The sequence below is a fragment of the Dasypus novemcinctus genome, chromosome 4, assembly GCF_030445035.2.
Source record: "Dasypus novemcinctus isolate mDasNov1 chromosome 4, mDasNov1.1.hap2, whole genome shotgun sequence".
Classification (NCBI taxonomy): Eukaryota; Metazoa; Chordata; class Mammalia; order Cingulata; family Dasypodidae; genus Dasypus; species Dasypus novemcinctus.
This window is the reverse complement of record NC_080676.1, coordinates 25,950,531-25,967,620: the sequence shown is the minus strand read 5'-3', so window position 1 is coordinate 25,967,620 and position 17,090 is coordinate 25,950,531. Positions and strand designations below refer to the sequence as shown.

Here is a 17,090-nt window from a genome sequence, read left to right as displayed (position 1 = left end):
TGGGTATGAGTTTTTTTTTCCTTTTAGGGTGATAAAAATGCTCTAATTTAGATTGTGGTGATAGTTGCACAACTTTATAAACATAATAAAAACCACTGAATTGCATGCTTTAAATGGGTAAACTGAATATTCTAAGTATAAAGCTGTTAGAAGGGAGGGAGGGAATTACTCTGTGTATCCACTAATATGGGAAAGTTCTCATAAGTTTTTACCTCTTCTCTCAATTTTCTGATAAGCTCTGTGTCATTGTGATGGGTTTTGATGAGGTCAGCTTTGCCACTTGCAACAAGGGATGCACTTTCAATAAGATCAGGCCGTAAAGTACCCTGGGCAAGGAAAACCTCCTCTGGTTTCAGGTTCATTTCTCCAATTACTTCATTGGCAATCTATCACGAAGGGGAATAAAAAAGCCTCTTAACAGAAGAATCTTATAAGACAGCAACATTTTATACTGTCAGCTAAATTTCTCAGAGCTCTTTTGCAATACTGATCAGAAGATGGTATCTGCCAACCCCCAAAATAAATTCCTTTAAGAACATGTATGAACTTTCCCTTCAAGAACGTGAAATGCAGCCAGAGATACCCAAAGAATTAAAGTCCAAAATCAACTGCAAATCTCTATTTTTAAACAAATAGTACCTTGGCAACATAAGTATAAGCACTTTTTTAAAACTTAAAAGTGGTTTATAATGGTCAGTACAATAGCAAGATACAGTAAAACTCTTAGCCAAAAAAAGAATCAAAATTAGTCAGAAAATTTGGTAACAATACAATGACAAGGAAAACCAAATACTAAAATTCACATGAAAAATAACACATTAAGGATATTAGAAAGAAAGCTACCTTAACAAAAGTATCCCCAATGATTTTTCTTTTCTCCTCAGGACTTGTGGTCATATTTAATGTTTTGCTAATCCTTTTTCGTGGGGTCCTATCTTCATCTGATATTGGTAGAGTTGTTGTTCCATTGTAGAAAGAATGAGCAGCATTTATCACTGGGGGAAAGGGGAGTATACATTTTAAATTAATAGATTTTTTAAAATCGTTAAGTCAAACTACAGAAAGAAAACCTAAATAGATCCTTTGATCTCCCGTAAATCTGCCAACATATTCCAGAACTACCACTAAGCCATGATTTAACAGAGTTCAGACTTGAGGCATTCTTTTGAAAATCCTAGATCTATGATTTAGGGCCATGATATTACAAATTCTATGTGCTGCTTTTCTTCTGTTCAGTGCTCCAACAGAGCAACAAGCAAAAGTCACAGCCAAGAAGCATGGCCCCAAGAAAGTCAAAAGCACTGGTTGTATACAGGGAATCAAAATTCTCAAAATAGCAAAGTGACTAGTCTCTTGAAGTACTGATGTTTATGAACATATATCTAGCAATCCTTGACTGGTCTTTTATATTTTAGAGCAAGGTACTAAAAAACTGAACTAAGATTTCTCTTTGGTAGTAAAGCATAACAACTGGTGGGCTTCCTGAATAAACAGAAGCAAACAACAAGCAAAACAAATGAAAAAACCACCTCAGGGAAGGTGATGTGGAGTTGGCTTCAGACATACAAGGTCCCGGGTTCAGTCCCCAGTACCTCAAAAAAAAGGCATGTTATACTAGGATAACAATAATTTAGCTATACACAGAAATGACTGCAAATCACATATATGTCACTAAACCCAAACTAAATGTATCCCCAACTCAACTTTTCTCAGCCTGATCCAGAAAAGGCCCACAGCAACTCCACCACTACCCAGCAAAGAACAAGTTAGAGTAGAAAGAAATAGTGGTCTTATTCAAACTCAAATTAAAATAACTTGGGGAAACGGACTTGGCCCAGTGGTAAAATAACTTACTTGTAAATATCACAAAAACATATAACTATATGAACACACTGCTAGGGACCCTCCCAAGACTTGGGAAGGAAGAGTGTTGGCCAATGATGGGCTCTGAAACTTAAGCTTCATTAGCTCATCAAAGAAGTCCACTTTATCCACCTGCCTTCTTCCTTTTTTAAAAAAAAATTATTTTATTTATTTATACCTCTCCCCCCCAGTGTCTACAGTTGCTGTATCCTATGTCCATTTGCTGTGTGCAGTCTGTGTCTGCTTGTCTTCTTTAGGAGGTACCAGGAAACAAACCCAAGACCTCCCACGGGAAAGAGAGGCGCTCAATCACCTGAGCCACCTCAGCTCCCTGGTTTGTGTCTCTCATCATCCTTCCTCTTTTCATCTCTTTTGTTGTGTTATCTTGTTGGATCAGCTCTCTGCGCCTGCCTGCTGCTCCAGCTCGCCTTCTCTAGGAGGCGCCAGGAACTGAATACAGGACCTCCCATGTGGTAGGTGGAAGCCCAATCGCTTGAACCACATCCGCTTCCCTCTTCCTTCCATTTTGTTGAAACCATTAGTTTGCTATTATCTACTCTATTCCTTATCATTGTGGCATTATATCTGTTTTACCCCTTTACTGTTATCTAAGTAAGGTTTCAAGAAAAGGAATAGATTCATGTTCACTTCATGTTTAACTGTAATCTTCATACCTATATTCTTTATAAGCCTTTTGGCATCAATTCCAATTTCAATAATATGTACAATTTATATCATTAAACTACTGGCCTCTTTTCACTATAACTACCAATTACATGTTATGTTTTTAAAAGTATAAAAGATATCCACAAATATAAATGTGATTAAGGCATAATCAGTTGGTTTCCCATCTACCATAAGGGAGGCCCTGGGAGCCCTGTGAAGGCAGGCTCGTTGGGTGTGCTGCCTGGCCCGCAGGCACCGCAGAGCTCCGCCCGGCCTGCAAGCACTGCGGAAAGCCAACTCAGAAAGGTGATGCAACAAAACAAGGGAGACAAGCAAAAATACAGAAGAATGTGCAGTGAATGGACACAGAGAGCAGACAGCAAGCAAGCGCAAGGGGGGAGGGGAAATAAAATAAATAAATACAGACACAGAAGAATGCACAGCAAATGGACACAGAGAGCAGACAGTACGCTAAAAGCCACGGGGTGAAGGGGGGGTATAATTAAAAAAAAGTGACTATACATTCTTTTCCCCACTTCTTTGTATAAACTTTTCTGTTTGCAAAATAATCTTTATATCCATACCTGTAATAGAAGACTTAGGTATTCTCACTTATAAATAATACTAGGGAGCTGGGAGGGAAAAGGTAATAAGAAAAGAAAGAATAACTAGAAGAGAACAAAATGGGGAAGCAGCTGTGGCTCAATCAGATGCGCTCCTGTCTACCATATGGGAGGCGTTTATGTCCCGGAACCTCCTTGTGAAGGCAGGATCGCTCATACGCCAGAGAGTGCCCCAAAGGAGAGTGCCCCAAAGGAGAGTGCCCCAAGGCCTGCAGGCGCTGCAGAGCACCGTCTAGCCCCCAGGCGCCAAGGAGAGCTGACTCACCAAAGGTGACGCAACAAAAGAAGGGAGACAAGCAAGAACACAGAAGAGCCAGAAGCAAATGAACACAGAGAGTAGACAGCAAGCAAGCCACAAGGGGGGAGGAGAAAATAAATAAATACAAAGAAGAACGTACAGCGAAATGGATACAGAGAGCAGACAGCAACGCAAAAAGGGGGATTAAAAAAAAAAAAAAAAAAAGAGAACAAAATGGTAGCTAGAAAATGGAAACAAGTAAACAAGAGCTTTAAAATTTATACTGGAACCCTCCTGAACTAAAAGCAATTATAATGTAAAAATAAAAAGCACCTTCAACTCTGACCTTTTGGGAAAACTATAATTGGTTAAGGCAATGTGCTCACTTAAACTATAAGGCTAGCTTTGATTAAACAAGTCCTGAAATGTAAATGAACTCTTTTGGAATTATCAGTACCTTTGACCTGAATTCCAAGTTTTTTAAGGGCCTCTTCTACCGACTGGCTTTCTCGTTTTCTCATAAAGCCATTATCAATGTGCACAGCAATGACTTGATCTTGGCTCAGAGCACGATTCAGCAAGGCTGTGCAAACTGTTGAGTCTACTCCACCACTGAGTAAAACCTACAGAGTGAAATGCAAAGAGAAACCAAATTAAGCAGAATGAGCAAAAAGAGTAAAAACTGTCAGATTAAACTGTTTCCCAAAAGCATTGTTTTTATCAAAGCTACATCTAGTTTCTGTAAAAACACTCTGAAACAGTACAACTCACAAAGGATATGTTAACTCAGACAACATTTAAGGGCTGTGCTAAGGAACCCAACTCTGGGTGCTAACATTATTGACATAAATCTCTATAAAGTTCTAGATGAAAATTACTTACCAAAACTTTTGATGTGCCTACACTCTCTTTGATCTCTCGAATGCATTCAAGTTCTCTATTTTGCACAGTGAAGGTTCCACTACACCCAGCTATATCATAGAGGAAATTCTTCAGTATTACTTTTCCATTTTCTGTAAGGCCAACTTCAGGGTGGAACTGTGCTCCATATAATTTTTTAGATTCATTTGCTATACCTTTAGAAAGAAAATAATCACAAATTAAATTTTTTGCATGTTGAGAAACTCAGTAAATACCCTCAATTCCTCACAATTTCCTTCCCCTATTAAAACTGACAGAACTTGAAAGAGTTCTGATCACAGGGAAAAAAAATATGCAATAAAATAAAAACTACATTGTCACACTCTTTCTTTATAAAAGTCTTTCTTTATGTAGCACTTAAAAGAGCTTTAAGACAGCATAATAAATGCTGCACAGAGACTATTTCACAGTACCCACCAATTCTCCATCCAGGTTGTTTCAATTATCTTGTCAATTTACTGCAATGATAATCCAATTTTGGTTCTCAAGTCCCACATGGCTTTCGTATACAACGCATAGCTTTTTAGGCTATCAATTTTATATATTAGAAGAATCTCATGCATCACACCTGTCAGAATATTCCAAGTGTTTATTTCTTGGTTACTTCCACGGACTTGAGTTTCTGGCAAATTATTAACCAGGATACCATTACTTGGCATTCCAGGATACCATTCTCTCTTGGTTCACTTATTTCACTGGCTGCTCCTTCTGAATCTTCTTTGCTGGTTCTTCCTTATCTTGCCCACCTCTACACATGGAAGTGGGCAGTATTCAGCCCTTAAATCTAGTCACTATAAATTATTTCATACCCTTATAGCCTTAAATTCCACTCACAGGCTGTTAAAAACCCAAATTTAGACCTCTGGTATAGTTTCCTTCTCTGAAGTCCAGATTTATACATACAATTGCCTACTTTACATCTATGTTTCAACATTTACTAAAGAACCTCAATTTTAATATGCAAACCCAAACTCCTATAGTCTTTTCCTTCAGGTAAAAAGAAATTTCATCCTTCTGGTTGCTTAGGCTAAAAAGTTGCTAATTAAAACTTGATTTTCCTTTCTCTTCCCCACTCCACATCATTGCAACAGTAAATCCCTTGTTTCTCCATTTAAAATATATCAGAATCCAATCACTCCTTACCACCTGCAACTCTATCAACCTGGTCCAAGATATCACCATTGCCTCTCTCCTGTATACTGCAACAGATTCCTACCTAGCCTGCCTGCTTCTACCTTTGATGGTCTTTTTTCCCCTCACTGTAGCAAGGACAATCCTAAAATTAAATCATCTCTCTCTTTTCACTACAGTAAAGCCAAAGTTCTTACATGTCTCAAAGTCCCTGTATTCTGGCTCCCCACTCCATCTCTGACCTTATCTTCTACCATGCTCCTCCCTTGCTTACTCTGCTACAACTATAGTAGTCTCCTTACTGTTCCTCAAACATGGTACCATCCTAGAAGTTTTGCACTTGTTATTTACTCTTCCCAAAAGTGCACTAGGGTAGCCACTTACTTCCTTCAGGTCTCATGTCATCTTATAGAAATACCTTCCCTGAATATCCTGTATGAAAAATAGTAATATCCCTTACCACACATACATTCCCCCACTTGTTTTGTCAATGTACATAAACACTATCTGATATCTAACCTATTGTATTTGTTTGTATATTGTCTGTCCCTGCCCAACTAGAATGTTGAACAGAGATTTTGTCAATTGTGTTCATTACCCTATTCTTAGCACCTAGAATGGTGCCTGGCACATAGTAGGTATTTGCCGAATGAATGAAAAAATAAACTCATCTACTGTTCTTGATCTTTTATGTGAAAGAAAAACCTTTCCATACAAAAATCATTCTTCATAATTCTGTTAACTGCAAACAGATTATCAATGCAGTTTAGACACAGCAAATGTTTTTCAACTTTTTATTTACATGACGTATCTCAAACAAAAAGATTTTATTGGTAAGTCCACATTTTTCTTTTCCTGATTCCCAGGACTATTACTAATTATTTATATTCAGTTATTCAAGTAAGCAAACCAAAATCCCAGACTGCCAGAAAATCAATTTCTTACTCAAAAAAATAGAGAATCAAAACAGTTCAGAGAAGGGGTTGGCAAACTTTCTGTAAAGGGTAATACAGTAAATATTTTAGGCTTTGAGGACCACATAGAGTCTCCATCTTTTTTAAAAAAAAACTCTTTTATAAACACCATTCTTAGTCCCTGGACACACAAAAACAGGGTATAAGTGGCCACAGTTTGCCAAGTCCCAGTTTAGAGAAATGCATTAATGAATTAAAAAATAGGCAGCTAAGAGAAGCAGATTTGGCTCATCGGATAGAGCGACCTACCACACAGGAGGTCCAAATTCAAACCCAGGGCCTCCTGACCCCTGTGGTGAAGACAGCCCACACACAGTGCTGATGCGTGCAAGGAGTGCCATGCCACACAGGGGTGTTCCCTGCATAGGAGAGCCCCAAGCACAAGGAGTGCACCCTACAAGAGAGCCGCCCTGCATGAAAAAAGTGCAGCCTGACCAGGAGTGACACCACACACACAGAAAGCTGATGCAGCAAGATGACACAACAAAAAGAGACACAGATTGCTGGTGCTGCTGACAAGAATACAAACGGACACAGAAGAACACACAGCAAATGGACACAAAGAGCAGACAACTGGTGGTGGGGGAAGGGAGGGGAGAGAAATAAATAAAAAATAAATCTTTAAAAAAAAAAAATAGGTAACTAAGAATACAGCATGTAAGGAAGATGCTCAAATTTTTCCTGAGTTTTAAAAGTATAGCTTTGTTTTATGTTTGAAAAAAATTATATTAGGATGGATATTTTAAAAGTATTTCAGAACAAAGCAGTGACTTCTAGATAATCTAATATTAAATTCCCTTCATATAATTAACAGTTGATTCTACTACTTTAGAATATCTTCAAAAAATAAGAAAAATCAAAAACAGTACTTTATCCAAAACATATGCTTAGACTCAGATAAATTTTTTAAAAGTGCAATCCACAAAATTTTTAGAATTCTTACCTGCTACGATGTTTCCAGAACGTGCTACAACCTTGAATCCATCAGCTACTTTGTCTACACTATCTCCATGTGTAAGCAAAACAATTTCCTCCTTCTGAAGGCCCCTACACACACAAAAAAATAAAGTATGACACAGAGATCTTAAAGTCATGGCTATTGGGTTCTTTTGTTTTAGAAATACATGCATGCCATATATGCAGATCAAGAAAATAGAAAAAAAAAGGTATTCAACCGCATAATATTGCTAGTATTTAAATTCATTCTGCCTATTATAATAATAAAACAAATGAAATCAAATTAAATTTCAAAAAAGGCAATCCATAAAAATTGAAAACTGAAATAAATATATGAAGTTCGGTGGCATAAACTATAACACACAACACACACAAATAATTTCAAGAGACGTTGACATAATAATTTCAAGATTATATCTCTACTCAGATTTTTCTTAAGAACAGAAGGCATTTCAATTATCTTACATTTCACTCAGTAGTTACAGTAGTCATAGTAATACTAATACTAGTATTATACAGCAGCTATGTTATGTATAGTACAGCTATATGCATATTAGGTTAAAACAAGTAATAATGTAATTAGGAATCTAGATTTTTTACTTAAGAATAAGGAGTCAAAAATCAAAGGAATTGTGTAAAAACCTATCATCTTTCATTTAAATTGAAAATATTATGCACTAATAATTTTGCTTTCTTTCTAAAAGAATACATATTTTTTAACTCTGTCCACTGACAATGACAATGACAACCTAGTAACAAGCAACATGAACCTCAAATGCCTAAACAAAGTAATGGCATTTAAGAAAGAAAGAGGGAGGGTATTACAGAATAAAAGAGACAAAAGTAACACTAACCAAACGCAAATGTGGGGCATTTTCTGGATCTTGATTCAAACAAATTAACCATAAAAAGGTATTGTTTACATTAGGGGAAAATCAAAATGAGAGCTTGATATTAAATACAAAGGAATATAAAAGTAAATTAAAAATAAAGCAAGATGATAAAGTACATTAAGGCCAAAAGGATGTTTTAGTGGTATGTAGTTGCTATCAACTTTGTTACTCTAATCAATGACTAGTATTTTAGGTCTAGAAATAGACAGAAATTTCATATTTTAACCAGATCTTTACTTTTCAAGCCTTATGTAGTATCAATACCTTTCTCAACCACGACCAAGATTCCTGAGCAATTCTCAAAAACAGTCACTGGACATAAGGATGAATGTCAGTAACACCTTTCCACCATGAAGTGAAATAAGCATTGGATTTCAAATAAATATTGGTAATGAGTAGCTTCAGTAGGTTAAATTATTTCTAGCAGCCTTAGATATTTTTTTAATTGATCTTCCAAAAGATAATATTTAAAAATAGATGAATTTATTTCTGCCCTTCCTCAAGAACCAAGAGCCTAACCCTGCCAGTTCTGGGTAAATGGGTTATATCTCCATTTTCGATAAAAAATAAGTTTAAGATTTGAATTATTAAGTTTCTGATCTGTCCAATTTGGAACAAACTATTTATGAAAGAATTAATCTGGGCACAAGTCAATGAAACCTTTAAGAAAATATGCTGGGAAGTGGACTTGGCCCAGTGGTTAGGGTGTCCGTCTACCACATGGGAGGTCCACGGTTCAAACCCCGACCTCCTTGACCCGTGTGGAGCTGGCCCACGCGCAGTGGTGATGCGCTCAAGGAGTGCCCTGCCATGCAGGGGTGTGCCTCGTGTAGGGGAGCCCCACATGCAAGGACTGACCCAGTAAGGAGAGTCTCCCAGCGCAAAAGAAAGGGCAGCCTGCCCAGGAATGGTGCTACACACACAGAGAGCTGACACAGCAAGATGACGCAGCAAAAAGAAACACAGATTCCCGTGCCACTGACAACAGAAGCAGACAAAGAAGAACACACAGCAAAACAGACACAGAGAACAGACAACCGGGGTGGAGGGGGGGAAGGGAGAGAAATAAATAAATAATCTTTTTTTAAAAATGGTAATAAAATAAACCTATAACAAAAAATACCACAGTTAAAAGAGTGATAATAAAAAGTAACTCAATTTGCTCACTAATTGACATCAGCCTGCATTAAGCATTTTGTAAATTTAATGCAGGTAGGGGAAAATATGATTTTAAAATAAAAATGAAATTTATGTTAAAAAAAGAGAGTAATTTTTCCAAAAGTACACTAGCATGGAGATACTCAAAAAAAAAGAAAGCAATTGACTAAAACATGTTTTCTTGTCTTCTCAGAAAAAAGAATGAACACTCAGGTGTTTTGTTTCATTTTGTTTGTTTTTTGGTTTTTTTTTAGCAGAGCAAAAGATAAATGATTCAGGAATGTAGTGAACAGCTCATTCATCAATTTTTAAACAGATTTAGACTACAGCATCTTAAACATTTAATACATTCATTTATGAGAAAGATTATACACCAAGGTGCACTTCTGCCTCAAAACAAAGATTAAGAAGAGGCAAATATAATACATGCTTAGTGATGAGTCCAGTAAATGGGTGGCTCTATAAGTACTCAGCAAGCAAGGGGTCACAAGGGAGGAGAGTCAGCACATAAATATAGAGTGGACAGTTTAAGGCATTATTTGTCACCTCTGGCACACTAATATATAGAATCACATTCGGCACCAAAGAGTGAAAAGGGAAAACTAAAGTTGCTGGCATCACAATATGCAATCCCAAACAGGCTCTGATACTGCAGAGGGACTTTCAAGTTATTTCCTAGGTGTTTTCCTTATTCCTAATTAACATCACCACCATCCTCCACCTTCTTGACAGTCAAGTGGAAGGCAAATATGATCATTACACCTTTATCCCCTACTGTGGCCTTAATTTTGTCAAATTATAGAACCTTCAAGTATGAAGAATAATAATACCAACTTTAAAACAGTTAATCCACTAATGTTCTTATTCATCAAAATACATATATACCTAAATACTACAAAGAATAATAGTACCAACTTTAAACAGGATGTTAATCCACTAATGTTCTTGTTCATCTAAAAATACCTACAATACCTGAATAAAGAGCAAGTGTTATCCACACTAATGTTGAAGACTCCATCTTCTCTAACACTCTTTTTGTGCACAGTACCTCCAAAAACCTTATTCATCATCTGTTCAAAGAGAGAATAAACTGATGTTAAAATAAGTCAAAAGAAAATACATAAATCATTATCAAAGGCTGATTTAAAAAGTTATATTTCTTGTTTCCAGGATAACTGTGATGTTTGTGCCCCAAAACCTAAAGTTTAATAAATGTAAATAACTTAGTATTATTAAAAATAATTATATAGTTATTAGGAGACATGGTTGTAAACAAAAATGGATTAGAAATATGACCTGAGATTAATTTCTGATAACCACTGGCAGACTTTACACTTAATATAATCTGTCTGTTAAAACTAGAAATGTCTTTAATACTTAGGTCTGAGCTTAATTTAAAATCATTTTAAAATGCATTTTGAGCTACTAAAACCTGAAAAAAGCTGGAGTAAACAATAAGAGCTAGGATACCAATAATAGACAGGTATAAATTCCTCCAAGCTATTTAATCTTTGGCCCCAAAGGAACAATATGAAAGCCTGCAGGAGGCTGTGCTGTAGAGACAAGATAAGCAAGAAAATCTGTTCTTTCAACTAAACTCATTTGTTCAAATCCAATACTCCTACAGACTCTTATATTTCAAACACTCTCTTCATTCTGTCCCTCTGTGTCAATTAAATTTCTTTTCTTATTCGTCATTTACATATGCCCCAAAACCCCCACGCCAAATAAATACACACACAATTTTTGGCAAACTTAAAATCTACACTGACAGTCACTTCAACTCAGTAAGCACAGCCACGTCACACAATGTGTTATGAGATGTCTGCTATAACAATGCATCATGCAGGTTGACCAGGCGCACCCAGCAGAAAAGCAGACAGAGAACAGGCTAGATAATTAATAATTATTCATTCTTATAGTCAATAGCAGCATATTGTTCAAAACCATCAGCAAATGCTGCCCTCTGCATTCTCCTTTTAGACATTTACTATCAATAAAGGTTTGGATAAGTATAGCAGTAAAGAAATTTGCTAACCTTTGTTTAATCCAGTATTTCCCAAACTAAGACTGAGACATTTTCTGCAGCAAATCTAGTAACACAGAGTTCAGGAAACATTGTTGCTGTCTAACAATCCCCTTGTCTCTAGTCTTGCCCACCTTCCAATCTATATTCTAGAGACCTACCAATGTTAGCTGTAGTAAAATAAGATTATATAGTCCATGATTAATTTCTCCAATGGCTCTCTACCACCTACAGCAAGGGTTGGCAAACATGTTCTGTAAAGGGCCAAGGAGTAAACATTTCAGCCTTTGAAGGTCCTACTGCCTCTGTGGCAATCGTTCGGCTCTGCCATTATAACAGGAAAGCAACCATAAACAATACTTAAAGAAATGGGCATGGTTGTGTTCCAAAATAACTTTATTTATGGACACTGAAATTTGAATTTCGTATAATTTTCACATGCCACCAATTAACATTTAAAAAAATTTTCCCCAACCATTTAAAATTATAAGAACCATTCTTAGGTCCAAGTCATACAAAAACAGGCAGCAGGCCAAATTTGGCCATAGGGCATAGTTTGCTGAACTCTAGTATACAGGATAAAGCCCAAGTTCCTCATATCAGACAGAAGACTTTTCACTATGTGGCCCCTGTCTTAATTTTTTGTTTCACCTCTCACCTTTCCTCTTGTTCTCTACTCCAGCCACTCCAAACTAGTGTGATTACAGAAAAAAACCACTTTTTCTTCCCCTCCCTGTGGTTTCGAGATCTGTTCACAGTCCCAGGGGCCGAGTAAGTTATGTGGCCTGACCAGTCATTTAAATATGCTGAATAAGAAATGAATGCTTTCTTCTTTTTCTTTAATAATCTAGTACACATTGCCTCCCCTAATCTGCAGTTCTTAATTAAGAAGACAGTTGAAAGATCGCCATAAACAAAGTTGCTGGAACTCTAAAAGTAAAAGTAAAAAAAAAAAAATCTAAATGAAGGCTCTACAAAGCTATCTCAAACTTCTTAGAATGCTTTTGTGCTTATTTTTGGTTCCTGACTCTGGCAGTTTGATATTATTTATGAAAAATCACAAAAAGAAATAATGATTATGCTTGTAAACTAGCTCCTCTGGGCACAATAACCTTTGATTGTATTAGATTCAGCTGATATGACTGATCAAATTAAGATTAGGGCTTTGAGTCGACCATGTCATTAGGGCGACTCAGTTTGAGTCCCCACCCCGTCTGAGGGCTATATAAATGGACACTCAGTCAAGGAGACACAAAGAAATAGATACACAGAGAAAATGCACAGAGGAGAGAGTTCCCTAGACACAGCAAAGGCCTCAGGAAGAGAGATGAGCTGTTTGCCTGATAGTTTACAGGTGACTTTGTAAAAAGAACAGAGCAGCTGAGCCAGGAAAGAAAGGAGCCCCAGAAAGAGAGACAAGCCCTATGCCAGCCTACAGCTGAGATAGGAAGAAGGTGTAACCCATGAACCCTAGCAGACATCACCCACCATTTTGCTTTAACACAGGACAACACAGTATGATAAGTAAGTAACCTTGAATTGGACTCTTTAGGGCTTTGTAACAGTAAGCTTTTACCCCAAATAAATACACTTTATAAAAGCCAACAGATTTCTGGTACTTTGCATCAGCACCCCTTTGGCTGCCTAATATACTATGTTTCTTAAGGTTGCAGAGGCAAGGAATTAGTTCCCAGTTAAGTGTAGGTTTGGGGAAGGAGGAGATAACTTTATGTATAAAAAGACAATTTACTTTCTTGTTAAATTTTTGGATTACTACTCTTGTTAAATTTTTGGCTTGATATTCTATTTTGGCTTAAGGAAATGGTTTTCACTATAGATTCCTGGTGACCCCAATGTCCTAAGTGGCTCAAAGAAACCCAGGTAGCACGTTAGGTCCATCACCCTACTAGATCGGCTCCTTTTTTATAAGACAATGTGCCAAGGTTTTTTTACAACAAGATTTGGATTGGGGAGGGAAATGGGAAGAAATTCTGCTAATAAAGAGAATCTGACAAAAGCTTGTAGGGATGTATAAAGAAGCCAAGTGAAATCATAAAGAGTGAAAAACAAGTCAAGTCACAAACTAGAAGGTATCTGCAAAATATGTAATTGGCAAAAGTTTAGTGCCAACATATAAAAAGAACTCTCACAACACTATTTTAAAAATTCAATAGAAAAATGGGCAAAGCCATCAACAGGCTTTTACATAAAGCAGACATGAATGGTAAATAAAAATATGACTCTTACAATGAGGAAAATGAGAATTAAAACTACAATGTGACCCCATTTAATATCTTCCCAGATAGGCAAGCACATACAAAAAATGTGACTAGGTGAAGGGTTGGCAGGGATATAGAGCAGAAGGACTTTTTATATACTGTCTTGGGAATGCAAATTGGGGGAAACTAGTGAACCTGAAGATGCACATAATGATACAGCATTTCCACTCCTGGCTACCCTTGAGAAAACTGTGTGTGTTTACACTAGGAGACAAGTACAAAAAAGTTCATGGCAGTATTATCTGTAGTAGCAAAACCTGGAGAAAGACTAGCAACGCTAGCAGTGGAATGGATAATTAATTTGTTATAATCAAACAACAAATTAAATAATGAGAAAAATAACTTAAAATTTAATTTATTAATGAGTCAATCTCAAAAAAGATGTTTAATAAAAATAATACATGCGGTATGACTTCAATTATATAAAGGCCAATGGCAAAACTAACATATTATTTACGGACATAAATATGTGTATAAAGCTTTAAAGAAAGGAGAATGAATAACGAAATTCAAGAAAAGTGGTAACCTCTGATGGGAAGAGAGAAAAATGTGAACAGAAAAGGTATAAAGAGAGTTTCAAAAATTCTGCTAGTATTTCTTATGCTGGGGTAAGGGAGTAAATGGGTAATAGAAATAAAGGGAGCAATGAGCAGGATAAACATTCTCAGCAAAGAATTACCAGGAAGCAATGAGAAAGGCTCCCTGAGAGCAGAGTCCACTGAAAGGGAAAAAGAGGTACATAACACACTGAAGACTACTAATATTGAAGAGCACCATGCAGCGAAAGGCGTACACATTAGAATTAGACCTTTGGTGTTAATATTACCCATCTAATAGTCACTAAGGAGTGGTAGTCCTTTACAAACAGCATATTAGCTAGATGGCACCATCTTCCATCAATAATTCAGGGAAGGAGAACAATTTTTGCCAAAGGTTCAAGATCAGCCTTTTCTATTAACCTACTATGAAAGTTCAGATGTTATATAAAGGCAAAATTTTTATGCATTTAATATGAGGAAGCCTGGCTTTTGCTACCTTTTGAATGACAGAAAAATACAGTCTTACATGGGGGGGGGGCTGGCATAATGGGGACACACTCAGCCACTATCATTTTAATTTAATTAAGGGGGCATTTTCCAGAATTATTTCACATTATAAATGGGTCCTAAGGAAATATCTTGTGAGACTCTTCCTTACAGAATGTTATAATACCTCTTATTATACTAAAAACCATTTAACTTAATTATCAATGTGCTATATGACTTAACATTGACTGCTCTGGTAAGGGAGATGAATAAATTATGGGGGAGTAGATGTGGCTCAAGTGGTTGAATTCCTGCTTCCCACATGAGAGGTACCACGTTTGGTTCCCAGTGCCTCCTGAAAAAAACAAAAACAAAGAACAAGCAAAACAAATTAAAAACCCAACTGGGGGAAGCCGATGTGGTTCAGTGGTTGGGCGCTGGCTTCCCACATAGGAGACCCAGGTGCAATACCCAGCCCCAGTATTGCAAAATTAATTAATTATGTAAATACATTATATCCCTCATGGAAAGGGGGGAGGTCAGCCAGTTCACAACATTCAACTCAATGGGACCCTAAGAAAATACAGTCGTTAAGATACTGAGTGGGAAATCTAAAAATAAATATTCCCATGAAGTTTTTATCCAAGTCAAATTCATAGTCACCACGTAGACTTTTCATAGGGGGAAAAAAAGCCTTTACTCGTTAAAACGCTTCTTGCCTAGAGAAGAAAATATCAATTCTCATTTTTCTACTTTGTACTTTACATATTTTTAGTGATCAATATTTACTCTAAATTAAAGTGGAAAACCACAGCGAAAAATCAGAAAGAAATCAAATCTGGTATGGCTGTTAGAGATCAATTATTTCCAATATTCTGCTCTTGTATCAAGAATAGGAATAATAAAAACATTCTTATGTGAACATTAATTTGTATTTTCTTCCTTCACCAAAAGCTTCATAGACAGCTACAAGATGAAAATACATTGCTCTGTTGACTTGTTACTTGTTAAATAGCATTCCTTTCCTTTTGTAATATTCATTTTAAAGCACAACAGTTTCAGCCAGCTTGTTTAAAAAAAAAAAAAAACTCACTCAACTTTGCCCACTTACTAAAACTATCCTTACTCAAAGGACTTAAAGCAACTCAATCATTGGGAGAAATGAACACAACATCTTTATTATTAAGGACTTAAATGTGAGAAATAAAAATTAACAGGTAAGTCTCAATAATCAGGGAAGACCAGAATATCATGAGAAAATTTAAAACTTGGTATTTTAATTAACACCAATTCCATTTTGGCAAATTAGGGTCTCTATTCTGACCCTGTCCTCCCTTTCAATTTAGTTTATGCTAAAGCCAAAAGGTGTGCAAAAGGAAGAAGGTCAATACAATTCACAAAGTGAACAAATCTATATTTATTGGGCTATTCTACCACAGTAGAAAATACTAAGATAAATTAATATATAAATAGATAAATAAGCAAGCAAGCTTGTTTCTGGTACTAAAAAATCCCACAACATTTCAACTATAATTCAGGAAATACTTTCCCAGCTAGTTCAATTTTCAGATGATGTGATAAATAAGATAAACTGTTAAAAAGTATGTCTTAACTAGAAAATCATTTTGCTTATAACCATCAGTGACAACTCATCTTAAATTTATTTATTTACATTTCTACCTCCTCAGTAAATAGATTTTACTGAATAAACTCATTCTTTGACAAGTTAGAATCTACCATGACACCAGCTCAGTAGTATTCTTCATATCTACTTGTTAGGTGAATCCATACTACTTAAATATAAAGCAGCCAGAAAAGGCATTGAGGCAGACAATATAATTTTCTAAATACTTAGTTCATAGAAAAGAACCTCATCTAAAGAATTCAATTAATTTCTATTTAGTCTTGCTTTTGATAAAACTCCAAGGTATACATACTTATTGATTACCATTACAGTAGAAAAACCATGTAGACATACTCTTAACTAAATGATCAAAGTTAAGATTACCAGTAAGGACATTAATCGACAATGTGTGCCTCGTCATAAGATGCTCTGAGAAGAACACAGAGTCATTTCTATGGTACTCCTGCCAAAAACACATAACCTGAATCTAACACTGAGGAAATATCAGACAAACCAAAGTTGAGGGACATTCTACAAAGTAACTGACTTGTACTTTTTAAAAAACTGTCGAAGTATGAAGAAAAGGAAAGACTGATGAAATGTTCCAGACTGAAGAAAACTAAATTGTCAACTAAATGCAACACAGTCCTGGACTGGATCCTGGACCTACAAAAGACATTAGTAAGACAAATGGTGAAATCTGAATGGAGTC

General features: G+C 36.2%; 1 protein-coding gene across 4 annotated transcripts in view; it reads right to left on the bottom strand.

Moving 5' to 3' along the window:
- GMPS (guanine monophosphate synthase) overlaps positions 1-17,090 on the bottom strand; it is an 89,629-nt gene that overhangs the window by 30,208 nt on the left and 42,331 nt on the right. For all 4 annotated transcript variants that reach the window (XM_058295188.1, XM_071214577.1, XM_004454443.5 and 1 more), the window contains exons 4-9: positions 10,397-10,494; positions 7,360-7,463; positions 4,273-4,466; positions 3,848-4,013; positions 844-995; positions 213-386 (exon numbers count right to left, since the gene is read on the bottom strand). In XM_058295188.1, the coding sequence (XP_058151171.1) occupies positions 213-386; positions 844-995; positions 3,848-4,013; positions 4,273-4,466; positions 7,360-7,463; positions 10,397-10,494 (888 nt within the window). The remainder of the gene's footprint in view (positions 1-212; positions 387-843; positions 996-3,847; positions 4,014-4,272; positions 4,467-7,359; positions 7,464-10,396; positions 10,495-17,090) is intronic.